Source organism: Dermochelys coriacea, chromosome 6 (genome assembly GCF_009764565.3).
Source record: "Dermochelys coriacea isolate rDerCor1 chromosome 6, rDerCor1.pri.v4, whole genome shotgun sequence".
In the NCBI taxonomy this organism is placed as follows: Eukaryota; Metazoa; Chordata; order Testudines; family Dermochelyidae; genus Dermochelys; species Dermochelys coriacea.
This window is the reverse complement of record NC_050073.1, coordinates 118,738,441-118,764,482: the sequence shown is the minus strand read 5'-3', so window position 1 is coordinate 118,764,482 and position 26,042 is coordinate 118,738,441. Positions and strand designations below refer to the sequence as shown.

General features: G+C 39.8%; 2 protein-coding genes across 4 annotated transcripts in view; one reads left to right on the top strand and one right to left on the bottom strand.

The window, feature by feature from the left end:
* The window catches only part of EXOC5 (exocyst complex component 5), a 49,105-nt gene extending 47,972 nt beyond the window's left edge, over nt 1-1,133 (bottom strand). Inside the window, exon 1 of the mRNA XM_038405877.2 lies at nt 994-1,133. Within this exon, the coding sequence (XP_038261805.1) occupies nt 994-1,020 (27 nt within the window). The 5' untranslated portion in view covers nt 1,021-1,133. The remainder of the gene's footprint in view (nt 1-993) is intronic.
* A 40-nt stretch (nt 1,134-1,173) lies between these two features.
* Nucleotides 1,174-16,652, top strand: AP5M1 (adaptor related protein complex 5 subunit mu 1). Of its 3 annotated transcripts, none has more exons than XM_038406582.2 (8): nt 1,174-1,842; nt 7,929-8,571; nt 10,144-10,371; nt 10,712-10,851; nt 11,705-11,790; nt 11,871-11,986; nt 12,225-12,321; nt 13,503-16,652. In XM_038406582.2, exons 1-8 carry the CDS (start codon nt 1,775-1,777, stop codon nt 13,583-13,585), a joined length of 1,461 nt encoding a protein of 486 aa, XP_038262510.1. In that variant the 5' UTR covers nt 1,174-1,774; the 3' UTR covers nt 13,586-16,652. The 3 variants fall into 3 exon arrangements, with proteins under 3 accessions (XP_038262510.1, XP_038262512.1, XP_043373831.1); XM_038406584.2 differs by lacking the exon at nt 12,225-12,321 and adding an exon at nt 12,103-12,175 and having other exon boundaries at nt 1,274-1,842; XM_043517896.1 differs by lacking the exon at nt 1,174-1,842 and adding an exon at nt 7,089-7,230.
* Nucleotides 16,653-26,042: the final 9,390 nt, after the last annotated feature.

Below are 26,042 nucleotides of genomic sequence, written 5' to 3'. Positions count from 1 at the left end.
CCACCACTGGGTGAGGTCCTGAGAGCTGCAGCACCCATCTATTCTAGCGCCCGTGGGGCTGAGGTCCAGGGGAGGGAATACTAATTTTGGGAGAGGCAATCCCGTGCACTGTACCCTCTGCTTCACCTCAGGTCAGACACCAAACGGACCTCAGCGTGACCTCCCCCAGCGCATCTGGCAGGGCAGCTTCACCGCTGCCCGGCAACCTGTTGAGCCTCACATCATCCCCAGGGCCCACTCCCCCTGCAGCCCCACTCCCCCAGCCGCCCCAGAGGACCCCCCCAGCCGCCCCAGAGGATCTCCCCAGCCGCCCCAGAGGATCTCCCCAGCCGCCCCAGAGGATCTCCCCAGCCGCCCCAGAGGATCTCCCCAGCCCCACTCCCCCAGCCGCCCCAGAGGATCTCCCCTGCCGCCCCAGAGGACCCCCTGCAGCCCCAGAGGATCTCCCCTGCAGCCCCAGAGGGCCCCCTGCAGCCCCAGAGGATCTCCCCTGCAGCCCCAGAGGATCTCCCCAGCCGCCCCACAGGATCTCCCCAGCCCCACTCCCCCAGCCGCCCCAGAGGACCTCCCCTGCCGCCCCAGAGGACCCCCTGCAGCCCCAGAGGATCTCCCCAGCCGCCCCACAGGATCTCCCCAGCCCCACTCCCCCAGCCGCCCCAGAGGATCTCCCCTGCCGCCCCAGAGGACCCCCTGCAGCCCCAGAGGATCTCCCCAGCCGCCCCACAGGATCTCCCCAGCCCCACTCCCCCAGCCGCCCCAGAGGATCTCCCCTGCCGCCCCAGAGGACCCCCTGCAGACCCAGAGGACCCCCTGCAGACCCAGAGGATTTTCCCAGCCGCCCCAAAGGACCCCCTGCAGCCCCAGAGGACACCCCCCTTTCCGCTCTCCCAGCCCCAGAGGCCACCCTCCTTCCCCGCCCCACTAGCCCTAGGCCCCAGAGAACCCCCGCCCCCCGCACAGACTCGCCCCTCACCCAGGGCCGCCCCGACCCACCTCGAAGAGCTCGGCAGTGGCGGCCATGTCTGTGTCTGTGTCTGTGTCTGCAGCTGCCCCGAGCCCCGCCTCGCCGAGCCCCTCACGCCCCGCCGCCGCCGCCGCCGCCCATTGTGCCCCTGACAGGCCCGCGCCGCGGCACCGCCCCCGCCCGCCGGAAACGGGCCTGGCCTGCGCAGGGGAAGCCGCGGCCCGCGCGGTGCGCAGCGCCCGGCCCGGAAGGGCGGGAACGTCCCGCCCCTCGATTCGCGCTCCGCCATCGCCGGGCGGCGCCTCAGTCCGTCCTTCCGCGGGGCAGAGAGCGGCAGTGGGGCGGGGGTGCCCCGGGGCCTGCTCTGGCTTGTGGGCTGCGGCTGGGCAGAGCGGGAGGGGCCTGCTCCGACTTGGGGGGCAGGGGCCTGCTCCGACTTGGGGGGCTAGGGCTGGGCAGAGACAGCGAAGGGCTCCCGATTTGGATCCTTAGGCTCTTACTGGGGGGCAGAGGAAGAGGGTGTTCCTGGTCTGGGTGGGGAGGGGATAGAGATTGTGGGGGGGGGGGGGAGGCTTCTGCTTGGGGGGGGGCATTTTTCAGCCAAGGGGTGTTCCCTGGGTGGCGTGTGGGGGTGCCTGTTGCTGAGGAAGGAGGGGCTGGGAGGACGGGGACTTGTTGGGGGAGCAGGCAGGAATTTCACTGTTAAATAATGCCCTTAGCAGCCAGTAGGCCTGGGATGCTGGGCACCTCAGGTCACTGCCCATCATGATGAACTGAAGTGCAGTGGTCCTGGTCTGCTAGCTGTCTGTGATGGCCCTGAGGGGACTGTGGCTCATCAGCTACGAACAAGGGGCCTGTGGAGCCGTGCTGTTCTCCAGGTAACACTGCCTATCACCTGCCCGAGTCTATCTTAATTTGAGTTTCCACTGCTTAAAGTGTGTGCCTGAGGGTGGCTCATGCAGACCTGGCAAAACAAAAAAAAAAAATTAAAATCAAGCCAGGTCATGAAGTGATTTTGCGTAAATACTGTTTTACTAAAAAGAAAAGGAGGACTCGTGGCACCTTAGAGACTAACAAAGTTATTGGAGCATAAGCTTTCGTGAGCTACAGCTCACTGCATCGGATGCATCCGAGCTGTAGCTCACGAAAGCTTATGCTCCAATAAATTTGTTAGTCTCTAAGGTGCCACAAGTCCTCCTTTTCTTATTGTGAATACAGACTAACACGGCTGCTACTCTGAATACTGTTTTACTAAAATTGCTACTCCCAGATTATGATAGACCCAATAACTTTAATCATTGGGAATCTCATTGTGTCAGGGAACCTTGACAGGGCTAGTAAATATCTCTCAGTGGGCTTTGCTTCATCAGAAAATCAGGTCATGTTGGTACATGACCTAGAAGAGGCATGTTAACTGTCGCAATGTTGAACACGACTTTGCAGTCAGCATAGACAGGGACAAATAGTGTTTAATGTCCTGTGTACTGATCATGGCCCTAATAGGGATGCCCATGACCAGTGTCTCAATAGTAAATATGAATAGACTCAGTTTACACTGATTACAATGTTAGACAGGACTTTGCATTATTTATCATGGCTCCTCAGGATTATGTTCTAACATATTCTAGTGAAGACAAGCCCACTGAAACGCACAGAAAAATCCTCCATCCTCTCTAGAGAATAACTATAACACATATGCACTGCCCTTCAAATCCATCCTCACTTACGGAAGAGAGAAATGCTGAAAGATCATTTAGGTCCTAGTTCTGCAATCTAATATGTGCAGGCTGGACCCTTGTGCTTTCCCAGAGCCTCACTGATTTCACTAGAGCTCCATGCTGGTGCATGGGTCTGCCCATGCAGTGCTTGTTGCAGGGCTGGGTCCACGGATTATAACAAAATGAAATAATTTTTTTAAATCTCAAATGCTACTAGGAACAGAGATAAGGATTTATTTAAAAAAATCTGTTTTCCTTTGGGGAGAAAGCTGGTACTTTTTTCAGAAGCGTATGGAAACTCAAATAACTGCCCAAATGATATGGGGCTGATTTGAACAGACAAAAGCAATATAGTGCTAAACTGAGACTCCCATTCCATCCTTAATCTGAAGTTTGGTAATTCAGTACATATGAATAACATTATCCACTATTTGGCACAATAGAGTGAGAAACTGAGATCCAAATTTTTGTTTATGGTGGGCTCTTTGCATTATTTAAAGACTAATATTAATTGCAGAAGAGTATACAAAGCATTAAACAACTTACATGACTGATCAAATGCCATAGTAAAGCTTGGTAAGTATGAGGACGGGGCTAAAAAGTGAATAACTAGATGAAATATAGTGGAAATACAGTGATGTGATTGGGTACAGTTTTGTCAGTAAGATTTTGGTATTACTACACTAATGAAAATATATTTGATATTTCTGGGCTGTGATTGTTTATGTATTCTTTTGTCATAATTTTATTGCATTTGCTTTATTTTTGAATAGTAACTCTTACAAATCACCAGTTTGCAATGTAAGGACATCAATATTTTCATAGCAGCTTGAATGATGATATATGGAACGTTTCGACTCCTTCCCCAAAATAAACGAATAAAACTAATCGCCATATTGGGTTTAAACTGCATGATGCCAATTAAATCCTTTTTTATTAATATTGTACTTCAAGTTGACAGTGTCTTTGTAATTTTAGAAAATAATTTTTAAAATTTCCAGTTTCTGAGAGAGCAGTAAAATAACCCATACTATTTAAATTCCTTTTTAAAAAATGTTAGTGATGGTGTTTTTTCTGTTCCTCTGTTGTTAATGAGGGTCTTTTCATTAAGAGAAAAACCAACTACAGTATCTGGTGGCACACAGAAAACCATGAAGGTGACTCTCTACAAAATGCTGTCAAATGATCAACAGAAACAATTGAAAATGTAGAAAAACATTAACTTCTTTGAGTTTTAGTACTCTTCTATTTGTAACTGGAAAGTAGGTAAAGTATTTTCAGACAGAAGTGTGATTTTTTGCCCAAGGTGATTGTAACCTTCATATAGAGAGAGTTCTTTGGGCACTAAACGGGCATTTTCCAGGAAGAATTTATTTATTTAGGACTCTTAATCCTTTAGAACTGAAAGCACAGAGCAGAAAGGCTTCTGACTAGAAAAGCCAGTTGTGTTTTCATGGGAAGTCTCCAGCCTATTTGAGAGTAATCTGTATGATTCTAGAGGATTGTTGTTCTCTAGAGAATGAGAGGAAAAAATTGTGGGTCCTGAAGAAAGGGTAAAAGTGGAGGACTGCAATCTTGTACTCAATTCAACACAATCAAGAGAGAATCCAGAACAAGACAAAAAGAAAGTAGAGTCACCTCCAACCTCAGATGAAGACTGCTCTACCCTAGAAATTCCTCCTCTTATACGTATTAGAGTAGTATTTATAGGTCTCAGCCAAGATTGGGGCTCTGTTTTACAAACGCATAGTAAGAAACAGTCCCTGCCCTGAAAACCTTACAGTCTAAACAGACAAGCTGAAGAAATGGTGAGAGAGTAAACAGAGAGAGATAGGTGAAGAGCCAGGAAATAGAACTGAGGTTTCCTGTATCCTAGTCCAGTGCCCTATTCAGTAGACTATACTGCATTCCACAAAAACACTTTAATGTTTCTCAGTGAACTACATGGAGAGGACCAAGAGCAACTTAGACTTCTAGTGATGTCCAGACAAAGATCCTGTCAGTTTTCTAGGGGAACTAATAAACCTGTTGTATATAGTTGTGTTGGAATACCCAAGTTCATCATCATCAGTGACCTTAACTTCAACGTAGATAATATAAAGAATGTCTTAACATCCAGTCTCTTATCTCCTTTGGGTTTCAGAAAAGTCATCTCCAAACTCATGCACTCAGCTGGATGCACGCTAGATCTGATGTTCAGCATAAGCAAGGACATTGGAGACATCACAAACGTTCCACTCTCTTGGTCTGATCACATCCACGTCCAGGCAAAGATCAGAGCATTCACTCTATCTTATAAAGATAGATGCACCACCAGAGCTGATTCACCAATGGAAACTTTTAAATTCATGAAATTGTCAGTGTGTCCTTGAAGGGAAAAACCACAAGGCTAAGAGACCAGCAAGTCAATAAAGCAATATAATCATCTGATGGTCACCACCATCAGTGCTTTGAATCCAAGCCTCTCCTCTGCATGCATAGAATGAGATCACTGTGGTTTGCTGACAAACTTCAAGCAGATGAAGTGTGCTGGCAGAAGACTAGGATATTAGTGATACAAAACTTTACATCCCAAGCATTTCCTCGTACCATATTTTCAAAAAAAACAGCCAAAAACAAGAGGTAATCTCCAAGGCAGAAGTTGGTCCCATCCTATTTAATTATGTTTCACAAGTCCTGAGAAGAATTCAAACTGTGAAACAGATCCATGCCCCCTGTTCTTCATTATGTATATGAGACCACTTGGAGAGATGATTCTCAAACTTTTTCCTGTGGTCCATGTGTAAATCACACAGTTCTGGCTTCTTTTTTTGTTATGCTTTCTTATCCAGGCTCTTCACTACAAAGGCCTAGATGCTTGTAAAAACCAGCTGAAAACAACGAGGAGAAGCCAGCGTAGCTGCCTCCAATGAGGGCTTCTGCCAAGAGAGAAACCAAAAGGGACTGTTTGCCAACCAGTGGGAGAAGAACCCTCTAACTAAAGAACAATGACCAGAGGAGCAAGGAGTCAAAGGAGCAGAACACATGGAAGGCACAGATAAAATGAAGTGCAAAAGGACTGAGAGACTCATCCTGTCTTTTTAATTTCTGTAGAATCGTGTAAATAGTTTTTTAAAAATTCATATATATATATAAAATATAACTTTTGCTCCACTATTGCTTAAAGTGGTCTTTTAGGTGGGTCTGAGAGCAACACCAGCAAACATGCTGTGGCCCAAATAGGAATCCATTTCAGGATGATTAGGGGAGGGAGTAAACCAGTGACAACACTCTTCCTCTTTTGTCAACTGTTAAAAAGTCAAATCTTCAGTTGTTCCTGGTAGATATAAATTAGCCTAAGAAGAAAATAGGGATTTCTCCCCCCAACAAATAAATAAATTAATATTGTTTGAGGATAAATTACCAGGTGTAGCATAAAATAGCTGGCTTGATTTTTCTCAAATTCTCTCACTAGAAAATCAGAGACAAATATGTAAAGAACATTTATACAAAACAGAAATTTTAAAATATATAAAATCTTTTAACGTATCGTTAAGATTATAACTTTTTAAACAGTCGAGATGTATATATTAAATAGGTTTCAGAGTAGCAGCCGTGTTAGTCTGTATTCGCAAAAAGAAAAGGAGTACTTGTGGCACCTTAGAGACTAACAAATTTATTTGAGCATAAGCTTTCGTGAGCTACAGCTCACTTCATTGGATGCATTCCGTGGAAAAACTATATATTTTATATATCTAAAAACTATATATAAAAAATGTATATATTAAGTAGTTACAGTAGTCTTAAATTACACATACTGTACATACAGTTTAGAATCCAATTTTACTCACACACAAATCCATGCAACTCCTGTTGGAAAAAAATTGACTTTTTTTATTGAAAGGCCTTTGTATATTAAAGTAAAGGTTGCTCGCTAACCTTAATATCAGATTAATTTAAGTAATCACCACGCTACAGATTTTATGATGTAAGCTCTTGCCTCTAAGTAATTGATCTTTAAATATTCAGGGTAAATAGGACTAATCCCCTGAGATGGGATATTAGATGGATGGGATCTGAGTTACTACAGAAAATTCTTTCCTGGGTATCTGGCTGGTGAATCTTGCCCATATGCTCAGGGTTTAGCTGATCGCCATATTTGGGGTCGGGAAGGAATTTTCCTCCAGGGCAGATTGGAGAGGCCCTGGAGGTTTTTCGCCTTCCTCTGTAGCATGGGCCATGGGTGACTTGAGGGAGGCTTCTCTGCTCCTTGAAGTCTTTAAACCATGATTTAAGGACTTCAATAGCTCAGACATAGGTGAGGTTTTTTTGTAGGAGTGGGTGGGTGAGATTCTGTGGGCTGCGCTGTGCAGGAGGTCGGACTAGATGATCAGAATGGTCCCTTCTGACCTTAGTATCTATGAATCTATTCAGTTTTGGAATTACAGAATTATGAAAGTCCACAGTGGAATAGCAATGCAAAACTACATCGAATCATAGAACTGGAAGGGACCTCGAGAGGTCATCTAGTCCAGTCGCCTGCACTCAAGGCAGAACTAAGTATTATATGTATGTAACTAACATTGATATTATGTATTTATGTTCTTCTATAGTCTTATAAATAATATTATAATAACACTAAAGGTAGCAGAAATGTTGCATTGCACAAATACAAAACTTATTTTTCATTTTTCCTGGAAATTGTTTGGAAACTAGTCCTCAGTGAATGACCTACCTTCCTGGAAAGTTTCAACTTTTAAAGTTCCATTGCACAGGTGTTATTTATGCTTGTTTTTATTTTAAATAGTCTGCATCTTTTTATAACAAAAGATACATATCTTTATTCAAAAATGGGTGAGTACTTTTGCTCAAACTTTCTAATAAAAATCCACTTGTTGCTAAAAATCTTATATATTATTAGCAGTGATTTAGGCTCTGATTAGCAAGTTGCTCCGGGTGGTCAGACCCATTCACCCACATGCTTCATTAGGGTGCCAGAGGGGTCCATGAGCACAACATAATTTGCAGGATGAGGGCCTTCAAATGTTCTGTCTGTGCTTTTATATTTGACTGAACCTCGACCCTGACTATATCCATCTTCCATAGTTCTTTGTAATACTCCCTCTCAGAGCAGCAACGGAATTTCTGCATTTGGATAATTAGAAAAGACAAAGTATAGCTCAGACAATATCAGGAAATGTGTGTGTTTTGTATTATGGGCGGGGTAAGATGAGTAATACAAATTAATTTCTGCTTCTATATTACAGGCATTACCCCACTGTTGAAAAACGAGCAAAAGGCTTCAATGGAGCAAGCTATGTGACCGTACCAGAGGACAGTGTTTTTCTTAAAGCATTGCTTTTTGAACTTAAGCTGACAGATCCAGAAAAGAACTTTGTGGAATATCGAGATAGCTGTTCTCGAATCAACAAGACTTCTGTGTATGCGCTTCCAACAGGAGGAGGGGACCTCTGGCCTGTCCTTGCCTTTCAGAAGAGTGGTTTGATATATGTTTGTCTTCCCCTGGTTGAGCAATCCTTGAAGCCACGCCCACCCCTCATTAGCATTAGTGGAATCTCACAAGCCTTCGCTCTCTTGTCAGGATTGCTGGTCTTCATTGACTCCAGTCAGAAGAATGAAGCTGAGATGAGTGCAAAAGTGGGCCAACTTCCAAGTTTGCTCATGCAGGCCTGTCCATATGGCACCCCATTAGATACAGACTTGAATGGCTTATTAGATAACATTCATGTTTCTACAAACCACATGCAGAAACAACCAATTTGGAGAATTAGCACATACAAAGGCAAACCTCAGGTTAACGTTTGTATCACTGAAAAAGTCAAGTCCATGCAATATGACAAAACGGATGTTGCAGATATGTGGCAGGTTTATGGAACTGTGACTTGTAAGGTGAGGATATTTCTAGTACAAATCTGACTGACCTTCTTTAGCATATGAATGGACTAGGAAAAGTAAAATTTCAGTTAATTTTATCTTGGCATATGGGGCAATTGAACGAAATAGCTTTTATGCCTAAATGTATACCAGAGGATATTTATTAAATTAGTGAGCTAAATCAGAATAAAAAATGTTGCTTTACTGTTGTTTTCTTGCATTCTTCACAAATTTTTTTCACTAGCTATTTATGGGAAATAAAACCAACACTCTTCTCTATCATCATCCGTATCCAAAGTATTTTACAATGTTCTTATTATTTTAAATGAAATAGTAAGTGTTTGCATTTAAGGACAGGGAGTGAAAAATGACAATTACAGTGCTAAGTTTACCCCAGCCATCTAATAAACGTCTTGTTTAGTAATGATCACCAAAAACAAAATTCTTAAATGAGAATGTTACAAGTGTCTTTGCATTAGCGCTTTAAAAATTGCTTGGTGGGTTTCAAGTAAATTAAAGTTCAATTTTATATCTTGCTTCTATTAAAACAAAATCATGCATCCACACATGCTATTTATAATTCCTAATGTTGCTAAATCTAAGAACGTAGATTCTTATGAAAGAAAACAGTGTTATGATTGCTTTAAATAGCTTCTGTGTGTGTTTCAGGTGTTCATTCTTATTAGTAAAAATAAGGAAGCATATTGGTTAAGTAGATCAATAATATTTTTATGAAACATGCTAATATTTGTATCTTTAATAGTGAATCCAGTAGCTGTATCAAATGATTTAAAGTTTCTCTTCTTTGTCATAAATTGTGCTGGAGAAGTGCGTGATATTATTATAACCATTTTTTTAGCTGCTATTGTTTGATAAGGAGAAAAGAAATTCTGATAATGTGCATCATGGTAATTTAATTGTTATCAATAAGTGGCAGCATGCTCATCATAGGGAAGCTGACCAGAGTCTACTGCTCTTGAAGACTCTGGGTTATTTCCTACCAGTTGTGCTGGTGGGGATTATCTCGGTGGAGAGATTCTTGCGCTCAGTGGGGCAGGTTTCTGGGTCACTTTGTAGAGTAGATAACCAGCCATAAAGAGAAAGTATTGGTGTAATCACGCACTGCTGAGCTGGCACACCAAGTGACTAGATGGCGGATAGCACTGCAGGTCATCACTGTGAGAAAGCTGACATGGTATCTCAGTGGACATTAATAGCATGTTTGAATCTATTAAACAGATGTATGAATAACTGAATTAATTGGACAGACAATTATTGAATATGTCTATCAAATTCTTAATAATGTATCGTTACTGCATGTGCTTGGCTCAGTTGCATCTTTTGCCAAGGAGTGCTTATTAATTAAAAGACTGTTCTATAAAAGATTCTGTGTTAATGCTCCTTAGGATATCAGAAGGTTAAAACCTGGGGAAAAGACATGGGTTTGAAAGTATATCTCTCAATCTTCATGTGCGAGCCCATTTAAAATTCTTTAGTGGGATCGTTTAGTTTTTGTTTTATTTTCAAATGTCTAATTCTGATTTTAGAAATATTATTGAGTAATTTCCTGACATTTTGTGTTCCAAGTGTGATTTAGAAGGAGCTACTTCAAATGTGACTGTCAGCTTGAACCTCCCTGCCAATGGCTCTCCACTCCAGGATATCCTAGTGCATCCCTGTGTGACTTCCCTTGACTCTTCAATTCTTACTTCCTGTAGCGTTGATGTCATGGATGATTCTGCATTTAGTGGGCCATACAAACTTCCTTTCACTCCTCCTTCTGACTTATTCAATTTGTGCTACTATACTTCCCAGGTAACTACATTTCCTGATGCATATAACTTACCAGTCTTTCAAGTAGAGGTGGGGGGGGAGGAAACTTTTTTTGAGATAGAGAGTTTAAGTGAGCTTCCTCAGGGATTAGCAAACTTTATTCTGACACAGTAGAGCAAAGATAAGGTGCCAGGAACTGTTCCTAGCACACCACAAATCTATGTAGCATAAGTGACCTGAAGAGCCTGGCTTGCAGGGTCATTAAAAATATATAGTTTTCAACATAAATTAATCAACTATTAAATTACTTATTATTAAAGAGTATAACTAACTTCTTGAAGATATTGCTGAATTATTCCTAAAATTAATCTACTCTTTTCAGGTTCCTGTACCACCAATTTTGGGATTTTACCAGCTGAAGGAAGAAGAATCGCAATTAAAATTAACAGTTAATTTAAAACTTCATGAAAGTGTAAAAAATGCTTTTGAGTACTGTGAAGCTCGTATACCTTTCTTTAACAGGTAAGAGAATGGAAATCCTAAATAATTTTCTTCACCTCCCTAGTAGGCTTTTTAGAATGGGGCTCTCATGGATCAACAGATCAGGTTTTGTTCCCCCTCAAGCATATGTCCAAGGCTGCTGTCATTGAGAGTCAAGAAATCACCTAAAAAGTATTCAAACTCAAATGAGATTCTTGGGATATTCACCTGGATCCTGATTCTGGAAGCCTTTTTTTTTTAATCAGTGATTCCAACAATCAGGACAGATGCTTTCTCCAACCACATTTATGCTACTACTCTGAAAGATATCTTGGATCACTTTCATTGAATATCCTATTTCCCCTCTACCATTCTTTGTGCCAAATTCAGCCACCACCGAACTGGTGGTGTAAGTCTTGAGGTTGCTTCCAAACCAGGATCTCCCAAATGTAAAGACTTTTCTAATCATTGTCAAAAATCAGCTTATCCAAATATAATAAAATTATAATAAATAATAATAAAATTAAAATACAGTTTTATTAAGCCTATCTGACAATTGGTATGAGTGTATTGTCATATAATTATCATTAAATTATAACAGAAATTCTACAATACTGCTGACATTGATCATAGCAGTGGTAAAATGCTGTCAATGAAATAAAATCACCAAAAGCTCTACTGCAGTTAATACGTTAAAACAGTAATGATCCCCCTTTACTGTAATTTCTTTCCACAAGATAGCAGTATGTTCCGTTCAGTGTGATTTGTCTGTGTACACATAAATAGTGGCATTCATTTTAATATATTTCTTGCTTTATTCAATAAAATACCTGTCAATAAATAGTTGTTGTATGGTTTTCGTTCCAATGACATTTTACTCCCTTTTCTACAATAGGGGTCCAGTCGCTCATTTGGAGTACAAAGTTAGTTATGGCCAGCTAGATGTATCTCGAGAAAAAAGCTTATTGGTTTGGGTCATAGGTAAGCTGAATAAAATACATAGTCATTTTTTGTGTACATTTGTTTATCTAATTTTTTACTGAGGCTGTTTTTGTTTCTAGGACAAAAGTTTCCCAAATCATTAGAAATTTCTCTTACTGGAACTGTGACTTTTGGTTCTATGAGCAAAGAGCAACCAGTTGATCCAATTTGCACTGGGAGTACTGCATATGTAAAAGTGAGTTGTAATCTTTACGAGAATTAGTAATCACTTTTTATTAACTAAAATTGGCTATGAAACTACATTGATTTGCATCACACATAATCAGTATCTTTGTTCTCTATTTTCTCTAGGATGCTCCTTCCTATCAATTTTATGTCTTTGCACACCAAGAGTGGCATAATTTAGATTACCAGCATTTCTGAAGTAAGAATAAAAATATGCATCTGATCATGTTTTCTCCATATTTTTGTAGCTTTATTTTAGGATCCCAGACTACACACTTACTGGATGTTATGCAGATCAGCATTCTGTTCAGGTGTTTTCAACAGGAAAACCAAAAATAAGTACATGTGAGTTGTTCAAAATTATTGATTATTTAGTTGAAATGGCAAAGTGGAGTTGTGAAGTACAAGTAATTGGCTGAGTTTTAAAATTAGATTATTTTTGTTGATTTTATTAAATATGATTTTCAAAGTTAGTGAATTTCAGTGTAAAAATCACTAAAGCAAAAAACGTATCTTTTTAAAAAAAAAAAAAAAAGTTTGAAAGTACCTTTTTAATCAAATGATGTGACTGAGTCTGACAAGAATGTAAAGATTTAGTGCCGTGGTAACTAGAAATATCACACCTGCTCTTACAAGAAATCGTGCAGTCTTTTTGACAAGATAAACCATTATGAACTACCTTGGAAACTGAATTATGAACTCGAGGTAGAATAGCTACTGTATTCTAGCTCCAGCTTAAATTATGTCTGTTTTAAGACACTCTTATAACATGTACCTGATTAAAAAAGGGTTATAGAAGAGGAACAATATTCACGTGGCATAAGTGGGTGTTCTCTGTATTTTAAATATTTATATGGCCTCCATTATCAAAGTATCCAAGTGCCTCACAGTCTTTAATATTCTTTAATATATTTATCCTCACTGCAAGTCTGTGATGTAGGAAAGTGCTGTCATCCCCAATTAACAGTAGGCAATTCTTTTTCCAATGTTCCAAATTACATTTAAGGTTCTTGGGTCTTCACCAAAAAAGTACCACTGTTGGGGAAATATTAGACGATCATTAAATGTGATTAGGCAGCGGTGGCTAATAAAGTCACTGTTTTATTTGCTGCTTCTTTATTTTGTAACTTGTTCGAAGTACCTCAGCAGAAGCCCAGAAATTCCTCATGAGAACTCAAGTGGTGCCAAACCATTCATCACAGTAGTTAATTGTCATGCCATATATATTTATATTGAATACGCAGTTTATATTCACTAAACAAAATCCATACGCCTGCTTTTGAGTTAGCCTCTGTTTGAATTATAAGCTTGTGACCAATGTATTAGTAGAGGTAATTGAAACTGAGACTTTAAATATCTCCTCTTCAGAAACAATTCCCAAATAATAATTTGGGAATTACAATTTAAAGAGACCATTACACTTTTTCTGTCAATTAGTAAGAATGGATCAATATTTTCTTAAATTGAATAAAGTAATATCTTAATGCAAGACACCATTTAATGTTTATTTTGTCTATCTTTTTTAGCCCGGGAATTGATTTCCTCAGATTATTACATCTGGAATTCCAAAGCCCCAACACCTGTAGTGTACAGAACATTATTTTTCTAATTTCCCTGTGAAGAATTTTTGTATTTGAACAAAAAAGACTGCTATCAAAAGTGATGTTAATATATTGTAAAGAAGAAAAAAAGGCAATATTTTTAATGAATATATTTGTATTTAAGTTCCTGTTTTGGAGGAAAACATATCAATTTATTTCAATTAAAATTATAATTTATCTTGTTTGCTTTAACATTTTTAGTCTTAGATACTATTTGAAAGAATATACTTTAAAGTCTGATTCCACCCCTCCATCTCTACCCCACATACATCTTCCTGCTATTTTTAACTTTTACAAAATAAAGATCCAATGCTGCCAGCTGGTATGGATGACCCTGGTTCGTATGCAGAATGCCACCAACTTCAGCGTGGTACTGTGCAGGCACCAGTGGTCCATCAACACACACAAACTTACAGGCCCACATAAAGTGCCTGATCTTACTCCTATAATGAAGTCAAGGAGTCAGACTGGACCCTAAATTAATAGGGCAGTCCAATAGCAAAGAATCATTTTAATCTTTGTCTTCATACAGCTGCTCTTCCCCATTTGTTTAACAAGATGTTTTTTGTGTGTGGTTCTGTATGAAGTACATATGAACACTTTAGCTCATTTATATTTTAGTAATGGCAAATGAATTGTATCGTGCTTTTAAAGTTGTGAACAATAACCACATAATGACACTGATAGCAATAATCTGGAAATCTACCTTTAAATTGCATTGTTATAGGAGACAGTAGTAAAGTTGATACAGAGATGCAAATACAGTTTAAAAAACAAATCATCATATATTTACAAAAAATAGCAAACAAAATTATTCAAGTTTGTTAATGTGCTGAAAAGTATCAGTAACTCACTTTCGTTAGAAACCTGGGCTTCAAGCAAAGGGAATATGAGTTTACAGAAACAAACCTCTAATTTTCAGAAGAAAATTGGTATCTGCAGGAACACAGGAAACGGACTTTAAGAGAGATATCAGGAAATGAGCAAATTGTGAAAGGCTGGTGGAAAAAACTGTGGGAACCTGGAGAGTGACACAAAAGACGAGAAGAATGCCACCTCTAATAACTGAGAACCATGGTTGCTGCAACAGTACTTCTTGTTTAACTGTACGCTGAATGATAAATAAGATTAGTGATTTATATAAGGAGGAAAGTTTTAAGCTATAATTTAAATATGCTTAGATTGAGATAGTAATCTAATTGGTTGGTTAAACGTTCTAAAGAGTAGATTAATTTATGTGAACCATGCAGCTCTGCTGAAACTGCTATGCAAACTTCTAAAGGACAAGTACAGTATGGTGAAATTAAAATGACCCATTTTACAAAGATGCTGCATTCATTTTTACTACTGGACAAATAGTGCATTCATAAATTCCCTAGAGTTTTGACCCCTACCCCTGCCCCCCAAAGACCCTGTGGTACACACAGACTAACACTGCTTAGATTAGGTTAGAGAATTTTTTTTTAAAAAAAGGGAGGCGGGGGAGCAGATCATGCTCTATGTACAAGAAAGCTACAGAAGGGCCATGAATCTGAATTTCAACTTGTGGGGATTGCTTTGCACCATCCCAGTAGAGGGAAAGGGGATTTGTTCACCCTTCATAGCAAGGCACCACCTTTGTAATTCACAGGTATCCATGAATCTCCAGGACAATCCTGTGTATCTTGGAGCATCAACAGGGCTGAGGAATTCATTGTGTGACAGGAGAAGCTCCCCTGTCCATGATAGCAGGGCTGCTTCACAAGCTATGCTCCTTTTGGTTCGCCTCCTGTCCATGCTTCCAAATCTACCTAAGCGAGGAGGACTTCAGTATGCAAGAAGGAAAAGTGATTGGCAGGATTAATTTACATGGGGATGTCAGTGAAGGTTTGGAGGGGGATGATAGTGCAGGTGATGTCTCTCCTCAGGCCATGACCAGCCTCTCTCACCTCACCTGAAATCATGGACATCATACGGCAGAGAAATCCTTCGTAGTCAGAAGATGAGGGAAATAATGCTACTAATTCTCAGTCCCCTTCTGACAAAATGTGGCTTGTTGGCCTTCAATGGGATGTTTTGAGAGCATAATTTGACCCATATGTTGGAAAGGAGCTATGAACTAGTCAGCCTAAAAGACAAACTCAAGTAGACCAAGCATGTTTGAGCTAAATTGTTTAATAGCCACAAGATCCCTCTTTGGTGTGGTGATTGTGAGATAGCTGCAGCCTGAACAATGGGAAACAGTGTTGTTGTTTTACTGCTAATTATAACCACCACAATCCCCCATGATACCTAATGGAAATGCTATCTGAAAATGTCATGTCCACAGCTGAGATTACTATACAGGAGAGGTTAGAGGAAAAAATGCTGTTTCTCAGTTTGTTTACTTTTTGTATTTGATGGTATGTTGTGTCAAGCCGGGTTTGCTGTTTCCTTATCAGTTTTCCCTATTTGTGTGGGTCTTGCGAGAGAAACTTTTTTTTATATCAGGAAAATGTGATTGTGAACCCACAAAAAACTCAAGGGTAGGTGTTCCTGCAACTACTTCTGACTTGTTCTGATGTTAACTAGACGTCAAGTTGATGTCCCTTTACTTGCTTAATAATATACAAAGTCACTTTTTCAAGATAAGGTCATCCATTTAATAATTACTTCAAATAATTACTCAATATTTTCTCTACCAAAGGACAGTTTTAAGAATCTTTTTTTATACAGAGTGCTCTTTCTCAGGGGAAGGGCCCTGACTCTTGTAATTCGTTATTTGCACCTCTCTCACAGATACAGCTGCTAAAGCTAGGCATTTTTAAATCTGCATGTTGAGATAATTTACATCCAGTTTAAAAGAGTTTAAAAGAGCTGGCCAAGGAGCTTTCTGCACCATTAATGTTTATTTTCAATAAGTCTTAGAACACAGGGGAAGCTCAAAAGGAGAGGAAGAAAGCTAATGTTATGCCAATATTTTAAAAAAGCAAATGAGACAACATGGGTAATTATAGGCCTATCAGCCTGACATCAATCTAGGGAAAAATAATGGAATTAACTTAATCTGTTTTGATTACATAAGCTTGTTTAATAAAGGTAATAGTGTTTCTGTAATATACTTTGTACTGCACTTCATTTTGATTAAGAAATTAGTACGATGGAAAGTCAATATGTCACACATTAAATGAACTAAAAACTGGCTAACTGATAGGTCTCAATGTAATTGTAAATGGGGACTTATTGATTGGGTATGTTCCTAGTGATGTCTTGCCGTGATCAGTTCTTGGGCCCATATTTAACTTTTTTTATCAATGACCAGGAAAAAAACATAAAATCATCACTGATACAATTTGCAGACCTAATTTGCACAAGTGGTAAATAATGAAGAAGGCAAGTCACTGGTACAGAATGATCTGGATCGCTTAGTAAGCAGGGCACAAGCAAACAATATGTGTTTTAATGTGGCCAAATGTAAAGTCATACTTCTAGGAACAAAGAATGTAGGCCCTACTTACAGGATGGAGGACTCTATCCTGGGAAGTAGTGACTCTGAAAAGGAGTTGGGGGTCATGGTGGATAATCAGCTGAACATGAGCTCTCAGTGTGACACTGGCCAAAAGGGCTAATGTGATCCTCCAGTATATAAACGGGAATGTTGAGTAGTAGAGAAGTTATTTTATCTCTGTATTTGGCTCTGGTATGACCACTACTGAAACACTGTGTCCGGTTCTAGTGTCCATGGTTCAAGAAAGATGTTGAAAAATTGGAGACGATCTTGTAGAAGATCTACAAGAATGGTTACAGGATTGGAAAACATGCCTTTTAGTGAGAGAATTAAGGGGCTCAAACTGTTAAAAGTAAAGGTTAGGTTAAGTGGTGACGATCAGAGTTTATAAGTGAATACATGGGCAACAGAAATCTGTTAATCAGGCTTTTTAGTCTCAAAGACAAAGCTTCAAGAAAATCCAATGGCTGGAAGTTGAAGTTAGACAAATTCAAATAAGGTGCAAAATTTTAACAGGGTAAATTTACATTTGGAACAACTTACCGAGAGTTGTGGTGGATTCTCTATTGTTGGAAATGTTTAAAATCAAGAGTGGATATTCTTCTAAAAGGCATGCTCTGATACAAACAGGTATTCATTCAGGGAATTCGTATGACCTGTGTTACACAGGAGGTCCGCCTAGGTGATCGCAGTGAGCCCCTCTGGGCTTGGAATCTGAATTTCGACTTACTGTACAGTCTAGTCTCCCCATGCACTACTGTTGTAATCCTTTGGGATGAAATTCAGCAAGGGGCAGAGAGGGCACGTACAAGACTCCCTGTGCCCTAAAGCACCATAATGGCACTGCACAGTGGAGGAAATGATTGCAGCTCTGTGTTCCCTAAATGAGCCTTTAGGAAGAGGCTAGTGCATCCCTGCTTGTGAAGATGCAGTTGTGGCATTATGCCCCATATTCTTCATAATAATATTATTATGAGTATGACATAATTATGATGTGCAAGATAAGGCATGTGAGATATCATTGGAAAGGTTATGATTTACGGAATATGATTATCCTACTTGCTAAATATGTAGCATTTGGGTATCTGAAGTTAGGAATACTGTCTATGCATCTATTACAAATGTGTTTACATCTGGGGAATGCCCACTAGACAGAATGCATCAGTCTAGATAGCTGGTTGGGAAGGGCCATTAGGGAAAACAATAGGACTTTGAAGATGCCAATCTCCCACCGGGAAGCCTTCCTGAGGATGTTACAAACAGCCTCTCTCTCTTGGCTGCTATGGCCTTACAGAGGCATGTGACCAAGTCACCTGCTACTGGACTCCATCAGAATACTAGTGTTTTTCCACTGACCAGGTGTGGGAATCAAACCGGGAGACAAAGGGTTCCTGCCATATGCTAAAGCTATTTAAGGCAGGGGCGTGACATCATCATGAGTTGTTCCTCACTGACTCCCCACCAAGTTTACTGCTGTAAATACCTAAGAAAAAAACACTAAACTGGGGGATGTGACAGGTTGGATCACAGAAACCCCCTGTGAGCTGCCACCTGATGTGCCAAGACTACTGCCCCTGCTTTTCTGCCCTGTCATCTTAGGACTTCAGTGCCCTGTCTGGTTTGAGCCTGCTGCAAACCCAGACCCAGGTCTGAACCATGTACCTTAACAGCTGTAGGCTTAACTGAAAGCAGCTTACAGAAGTGTTCCTGCCTTTAACACTCAGATGCCCAACTCCCACTGGGGTCCAAACCCTAAATAAATCTGTTTTACCTTATATAAAGCTTATACGGAGTAACCTCATAAATTGTTTGCCCTCTATAACACTGATAGATATACACAGCTGTCCCTCTCTTCTTCCCCCCACCCCGCAAGTATTAATACATACTCTGGGTTAATTAATAAGTAAAAGTTATTTTATTAAATACAGAAAGTAGAATTTAAGTGGTTCCAAATAGTAACAGACCAAACAAAGTGAATTACCAACGAAAATAAAATAAAACCCGCAAGTCTATGTCTAATAAAACTGAATACAGACAAAACCTAACCAGTTCCAGTAAGCTTCCTTTTACAGACTGATCTCCTTCTAGTCTGGGTCCAGCAATCCCTCACACCCTCTGTAGTTATTGCCCTTTGTTCCAGTTTCTTTCGTAGGGGTGGAGAGGCTCTCTCTTTAGCCAGCTGAAGACAAAACGGAGGGGTCGCCCACTGGCTTAAACAAACTTTCTCATGTGGGAGGAGACCCCCTCTTCCCTCCTAGGCAAAGTCCAGCTCCAAGATGGAGTTCTGGAGTCACCTGGGCAAGTCACATGTCCATGCATGACTAATGTTTTTTACATGTAGAAGCCATTGCCCACATGGTATCTTGAATGTCTCCAGGAAGTCGTCTTATGTGGATTGGAGCAGTCCAAGATACATTGTTCCTTAAATGCTTCTTGATTGGGCACTTAACTTTGTGAATTCCTTTCTCCAGGAACTGACCAAATGCTCAACTAAGGTTATTTAGAAATCAAGCCAGTACACGGCCAATATTCGTAACTTCAAACACAAAAATAATACATGCATACAAATAGGATTAATAGATTCAGTAGATCATAACCTTTACATAGATCTGTTACATGGCATATGTAGCATAGAACATATTCCAATTGTCATATATATTCATAAGCATATTTCCATAAAGACTTATGGGGGCACCGTCACAGGGGAGAAGGGCTGAATCTAGGCTAGAGAGTTTTCTAGCCTGTGAAAGGAATACCTGGAGTTTTAAGCTGCAAGCAGGTGTAGCTTGCCCTCAAGAATCTCTGCAATCTGCCTAAAACAACATTTAGGGTGAGAATTTTCTACTTATGTCCAATTTCTTTAGTATATTAAGCTTAGATTGCATTTGGTTTTATTTGCTAGGTAATCTGCTTTGATTTGTTTGCTATCCCTTATAATCACTTAAAATCTATCTTTTGTAGTTAATAAACTTGTTTTTGTTTTGTCTAAAACCAGTGTGTGGAAATCATAACTGTGGGGCAGAAAGCTGTGTATATTCCTCTCCACATTGAGGGAAGGGGCGACTCTCATGAGCTCACACTGTACAATTCTCTGTGCAGCACAAGACGGTCTAATGTTGGTTTTACACTCCAGAGGGGGGCGGGCACTTGAGTAACTGGGCAGTTCCTTAGCTGAGCCTTCCTATGCCCAGCTGATTTCAGTACCTGTGTGTGTACCTGCAGCTGGGTGTGTCTCTACCTGTGTGTGTACTGGCAAAGTGTAGTCTGAAGCCTGGGAAAGGACTTGGCAGGCTTGCCTCAGCAGTAGTGTAAAGGGAGCCCAGACTGGTGGGTCAGGCGGGCTCAGCAGTAGCCCAGTTCCAAGTGGCACCCCGGGGGTAACCTGTGACAGCAGAAGCTCCAAACCTCAGCGGAAGAGATGCAGCATTTGCTCTTACAGTTGATTGCCACAGAGGGGCTGCATTGCAGCTCCATAGCCTGTTTATGGGTTAGCTCCCCTGGCACCAGTTCTTAATTTGCCACACAATGCTCTGTTATTCACACAGTGTGCAGGGGAGGGAGAATGGAAAAATTGGGCATAATCTTGCTCCATACAAGTCAATGGCAAAATTTTAGTTGACTTCTAGAGCAAGTATGGGCTCTTTGTAGACCACTGAGGTATGCGCCTAGCAGATTTTCTGCAATTCTCATCTCTTATTTCCATGAAACCACAAATCTGTTTCTGCTCTAAGATCCGCTGATTGCAATATCAGGAACAGGACTGTGACTTCAGGTGGACAAGTGGGAACTGAAGAAATAGCTCCTGTTCTCATATAAATGACTTTATTAATCAATAAACTAAGGAGCGAGAGAGATTTCCTCCTGCCCTCGTCCCCTTAAACGAAATGCTCTAAGGCTTTCCAGTGAAGGGATGGCCTTCCACTTGGAATGAGGCATAGCTTGTCATGGTAGATCTTTGCAATGACACTTAGCAGTTTTTGACAACAAGGGACCATTGGGCCCTGATTCAGCAAGGTACTTAAGCATGTGCCTGACTTTAAGCATGCGAATAGTCTCATGGATTTCAGCTGAAATCAATGGGATTCCTCATATCCAGCTGAAGTCAGTGCTTAAAGTTAGGTATGTGCGTAAGTACCTTGCTGAATCTGGGTCTTCGTCATTCAAATCTCTCTGTTGCTTCCACCCACTGTCATTCTTAGTCACCACATTTTCTTTCATGATTTCCTAATTCTTGCTGCACACACCTGGGCAGCAAAACAGCTGTCTTCATCCCCAGCTGAAGTTTATTCCTCCTCTTGATCAACTGCTAGGGAGTGCCAACAAACAATGCACCTTGGACTTTTCTCTTGGGAAGAGACCTTGAGGGAAACCATTACCCTCAAGCCGATTCTAGCCCCCATTGGCTGAAGAAAGACTCCCCCTGAGGTCATTCCTGAACTAGCATCTCTTGTGTGGTAACGCTATCAGCTGAGTCATCTGACAGGCTAGGCTAACGTTTCTCTACCAGCTGAACAATTTTATAGGCATTTCAGTAAAATGAAATGAGCCAAGTGCCAAGGTCAGCAATTGATCTTAGAGGTGGTTTGTATTTCACTGAGGCAGATCAAGGGCAGTAAGTAAAAATCATCTTTTTCATGCTAAGGTCTTTCCCTCTGCCTTAATAGAGCATTCTAGAAAGCTGGGTGAAATCTAGACAATTTTTGTTAATCTTTATGGTATCTGTAGCCATCCATAACAGTAGAGAACTAAAACCAATTCCCATTGAGATCAGCTGGTCTCACTGTGTGACGCATTTTGATTTTGTTTAGAAACCTATCTCTTCAGGATAATTTTTTTGAAGACAAAGTCTGTTTCCCATTTGGTAGGTGACCTGTTTAATGTTTTCCCTGTGTCTGGGAACTCCTTAGTGTAATTAGTGACCTTTGAACTCCACAACTAATCCTGAGCTATTTTGTATTCCTTACTCATCTTTAAGGCTGGACCTTTCTTTTCTTTTGAGTCCGCTGCCACAATTAAAGAAGAAACAGCTGCATTTCAAAGGGATTCCGATTCCAGAGCTTAATCGTGATTGACATGTTCTTATTCTAAGCTATAAGAAACTCTAAGAGTCCTTTCTTGGGTTAAAACTTCAATCATTTTCTAAAAAATTATCTCAATATGGATTTTATTCATTTTCTTTGATAACCATTCTTTGCCATTTTTTTAACTTGAAAGATGCTTTGAGTTTGCAATGAATATGAACTGCTTCTATTGAAAGACTGAATGGTGTCAAACATATTCTCAATGCAAAAGTGGCTAAATTCCATTTAGTGTCAAAATCTGATTATGAAATCTGACGTCTGCCATGTATCCAAAAGGTGAGAGAGGTGGAAAGCACCTGAAAATGAGAAAAAGCAGTCACAAAAATTGCTCGTTTTTCATATTTTTCCAAAGTTTTCATAGCTCAGATTAAGAATGCCACATCAGTCTAAAACCAGTTTAGTCTCATCTTCTGTTCCACCACAGTTGGGTTCCCTGCAACAACAACAACAAAAAAGACAATTTACTGGCTTTAAAAATCTTTGTATGATTACACATTGAAAGACTGTAGGTCTCTGAAACTCTTATGAAAATAGTTTCTGGAAAATGATGGAAGCCTGTTGTTTTCATTTATTTAACCCTATCCATCCTGCTTCTATTTGTATTAATTCATTAACTCAGCAACACAAGATTTAAAATAAAAATCTGAAATTGTATCTATAACCCAACTGGTTTTATAGCTATCCTCCAAAATAAGTAATTAAAAGTAAACGTATATGAAATTATCAGAAAAGATCCCCGGAGGCTGGCAGGTACAGAATAGTAGTTTCTAAGACAAAGGTCAAATTAAAAAAAAAAAAAGGATGTTAATAAACAGCCCTCAGGTTTAAGGGACTTTTTTTAAGGATTACATCTTAAATTCCAACAAATCAGATTTAGGAGTTACTGAAAGTGAAATTGATCCATCCCTCATCCAAACTTTGCAATACTTTCCTGTTCTGACATCATTTAGATAGTTAGCTGTATTATCAGATTAGAAGTCATTGTACAGGGCTGCTGAAAGGAAAAGGAGGCAAAAAGCTAAACACTGGATGAATTCTGAACCTTTTAACCTGGCTGAAGTACGTTGGTCCCTGTTATGCAAATACCTTCAATCCTTTGCTAAGTTCAGTGGAAATAATTTTCTTGAATGACAGGTTTATTCAGCAAGGATTCAGTTGGTGATTAATCCCCCTTTGATCTAGGGTATTTCACTTAACTACCAGTTACCTCGTTCTGACAAAGTGCAACTGAGATTAGGGAGATCACTAGAACACTACCAGGGTGTGCGTTTATTCTCCATAACCTTTTCAAGCAAGGGCCAAGAATGCAATCTCTTTTCTGCATTTGAAGATGTAAAGTCCTCTCTTCTAAGTTAGAAAGTCAACTGAATACCAAATAAAGTTTGTTTCTTACATAATAGGACAAACAGCTCCTCTTGCTTTGGACAATAATGATTTTAGGAAATCTAGGCCTTTTCTTCTCCAAAACAAGATGGTCGAACTAACTGTATTTTTTTGCTACATGCGCTATTCTACATTATATATCTCAAGGGAAGGGCCTTGTCTTCTAGTGAGAGAAGTGCTTCTGTTCTGCAAAGCTGGTCCTCCAGTTTCCATCTGATTACCGAACAGCATGTGGCGTGTGTGAAGGAGCCATGGTTTTGAAAAAGATATTGCAACACACAATTCTCTATCTTAATCTATTAAGCTTTTCCCCCTTAGAAGTCCAGTGTGGTGTTGATCTCTTGACTTGGGCTGGAAAATCCCTGCTATATCTACATGGCTTTTGTCAGATTCAATACACGCATAGTTCTATATTTTGTTCCATAAAATATTTTTAAAGGAACACATATTATGATTGATTAGGAAAAAAAAGGTTCATTAGAATCACGTATTTCAAACTTAGATTTGCTGGTGGTCTCTCACCGAATCTATATGCTCCCCCTCCCGCCCTTGTTTATGCATTCTCTAACATCCCTCTCTCTGTCTTCCCTTCTGACTTATTAAATAACTTTGTACTAATGTAATCTGCAAAATATGAGATATGGATGGTAGTATAAGAATAAGACCTTGATTCTGTAGCTGGGTTTGCCATTGTGGTTCTCGTTGCAGGCCAGGGGCCTCACACTGTATTTATTTTTAGTGAAATAAGAAAAGGAAGGTAATATTGTTTATGCCATTTCAGGTAAGGTGACTGCCAGCATTTTCACTCTACCCACTCTCATTTTAAGGCTTTACTATTTGCACATAAATGAATGTTAATCAAAAAGATTATCCCAAGAGAACACTTATTTTATTCCTAATTTAGGCTCTGATCCTGCACATGCTTAACTTTATGCTTTGTGAGCTGTTCCCATTGAGGTCAATAAGTTAAGTTATCCCTGGCCCAGATCATCAAAGGTTGATTTCTATGGAAATTAGGAGCGTGAATACTTTTGAGGGTGTGAGTGGCTTAAGACTTTGCAGAATCAGGGCATTAGAAGCTATGTGTGGCTACTTTTAAGTTCATGACTGAACTCTAAAAAGTTCTTAAAATGCATTTTTTGCCAGTATTCTATTACTTGAAAAAGCCTGGATTTGTAAACAGCTGATCTATAGCATGAGTGTTTTAGGGCACCGGGGTATAAGCTTGACTTGGATATTCCATTCTGATTCAGTCCCCTATCCTCATTTCAGTGAAAATTTCATATGGATTTCAGAAAGCAAGCTTATTGCACATGCCTCACAGCTGAATCAACACAATGGTTCCTGGAAGGCTCCATCACAGTCTATCAGGTCAATAATACACACACTAAGAAGGATTTACACTCTAGACAGTAACAGCTTCTTAAGAGCCATTACAGTGTAGTGGGTTTTAAAAAGAAATCCCTTTTTAAGAAATGCCAAAATCTGGAGTTACGTGAGAGTTTGTAAAGGCTGCTGAGGGTGCTGTTAGGGTCTCTGGTAAATAAAATGTTACATGTATTCACTATTCAGTTAAAAATGGGTGTATGTAACAAAGTATTCTATGTATTTACTGTGATGATCATATCAATTTCATAACATTCTTGGGAGGGAAGAGAAATTAAACCTAGAAAATAAACCAACAAGAATTTAACCTACATAATAATTGTGAGACAAGATGGGTAAGGTAATATATTTTACTGGACCCACTTCTGTTGGTGAAAGAGACAAGCTTTTGAGCTACACAGAGCTCTTCTTCAGGTCTCAGAAAGGAACTCAGAGTGACATAATAATTGTGACATACTTAAAGAAACAAAAACAAAAAACCAAACCAGGCTAATCTTTCTACAGTCTAGCTGACATTAGATAATTAGTTACTAAATTAAGATAATTAATTACCAAATCAAACAATTTAGCAAAATTCATTTTATCTATATGAATAATACAAAATGTTTGGACTGTACCTCTCCAAGATGAGCAGGAAGCAAGGTGCAGTGGCTTCATTAGTTTGTACTGTATGTGTAATCAAGATGCAAAAAATTTGTTATTGAACAGCTGTATTGTGTTTAAGGTATTTGCATGTCAGTTCCCTACCAACAGAAATAAATTCAAACAAATAATAATAAACTTCCAGGAAATACGAGGTTAAGGATAATACTCCATCCTTATTAAGTTAAAAGTTTTTATCCCAATTAATGTTGTTAAAACATTCTTTAATTTCTTAAGAAATAAACAGTTCATGAAATTAGAATATATCTTAACAAAAATTAGTGTGACACTGTGTTCTCTTTGTTTATCAGCTAGTAACACCTCTAGATTATATAGTTCGTAAAACATCATCCTTCGCACAGGCCATTGTTTTAACTTTGTAGGATATGACGGGTCAACATATTATTTGTAAAAGAGGTAGGAATTACTTAGAAAAGTGGAAAACTTTAGTGTCATCAAGAATTTTAGTTAGGAGTATGGCTGTTATGGAAAATTATACTCTTCAAA

What these genes read in the sequence shown, in the direction of transcription:
- AP5M1 (XM_038406582.2), top strand. Translation starts at nt 1,775, where the DNA reads ATGGCCCTGAGGGGACTGTGGCTCATCAGCTACGAACAAGGGGCCTGT. An exon ending in ATGGAACTGTGACTTGTAAG is followed by an intron (nt 8,572 to 10,143) that starts GTGAGGATATTT and finishes TTGTGTTCCAAG; the next exon opens with TGTGATTTAGAAGGAGCTAC. An exon ending in TGTGCTACTATACTTCCCAG is followed by an intron (nt 10,372 to 10,711) that starts GTAACTACATTT and finishes TACTCTTTTCAG; the next exon opens with GTTCCTGTACCACCAATTTT.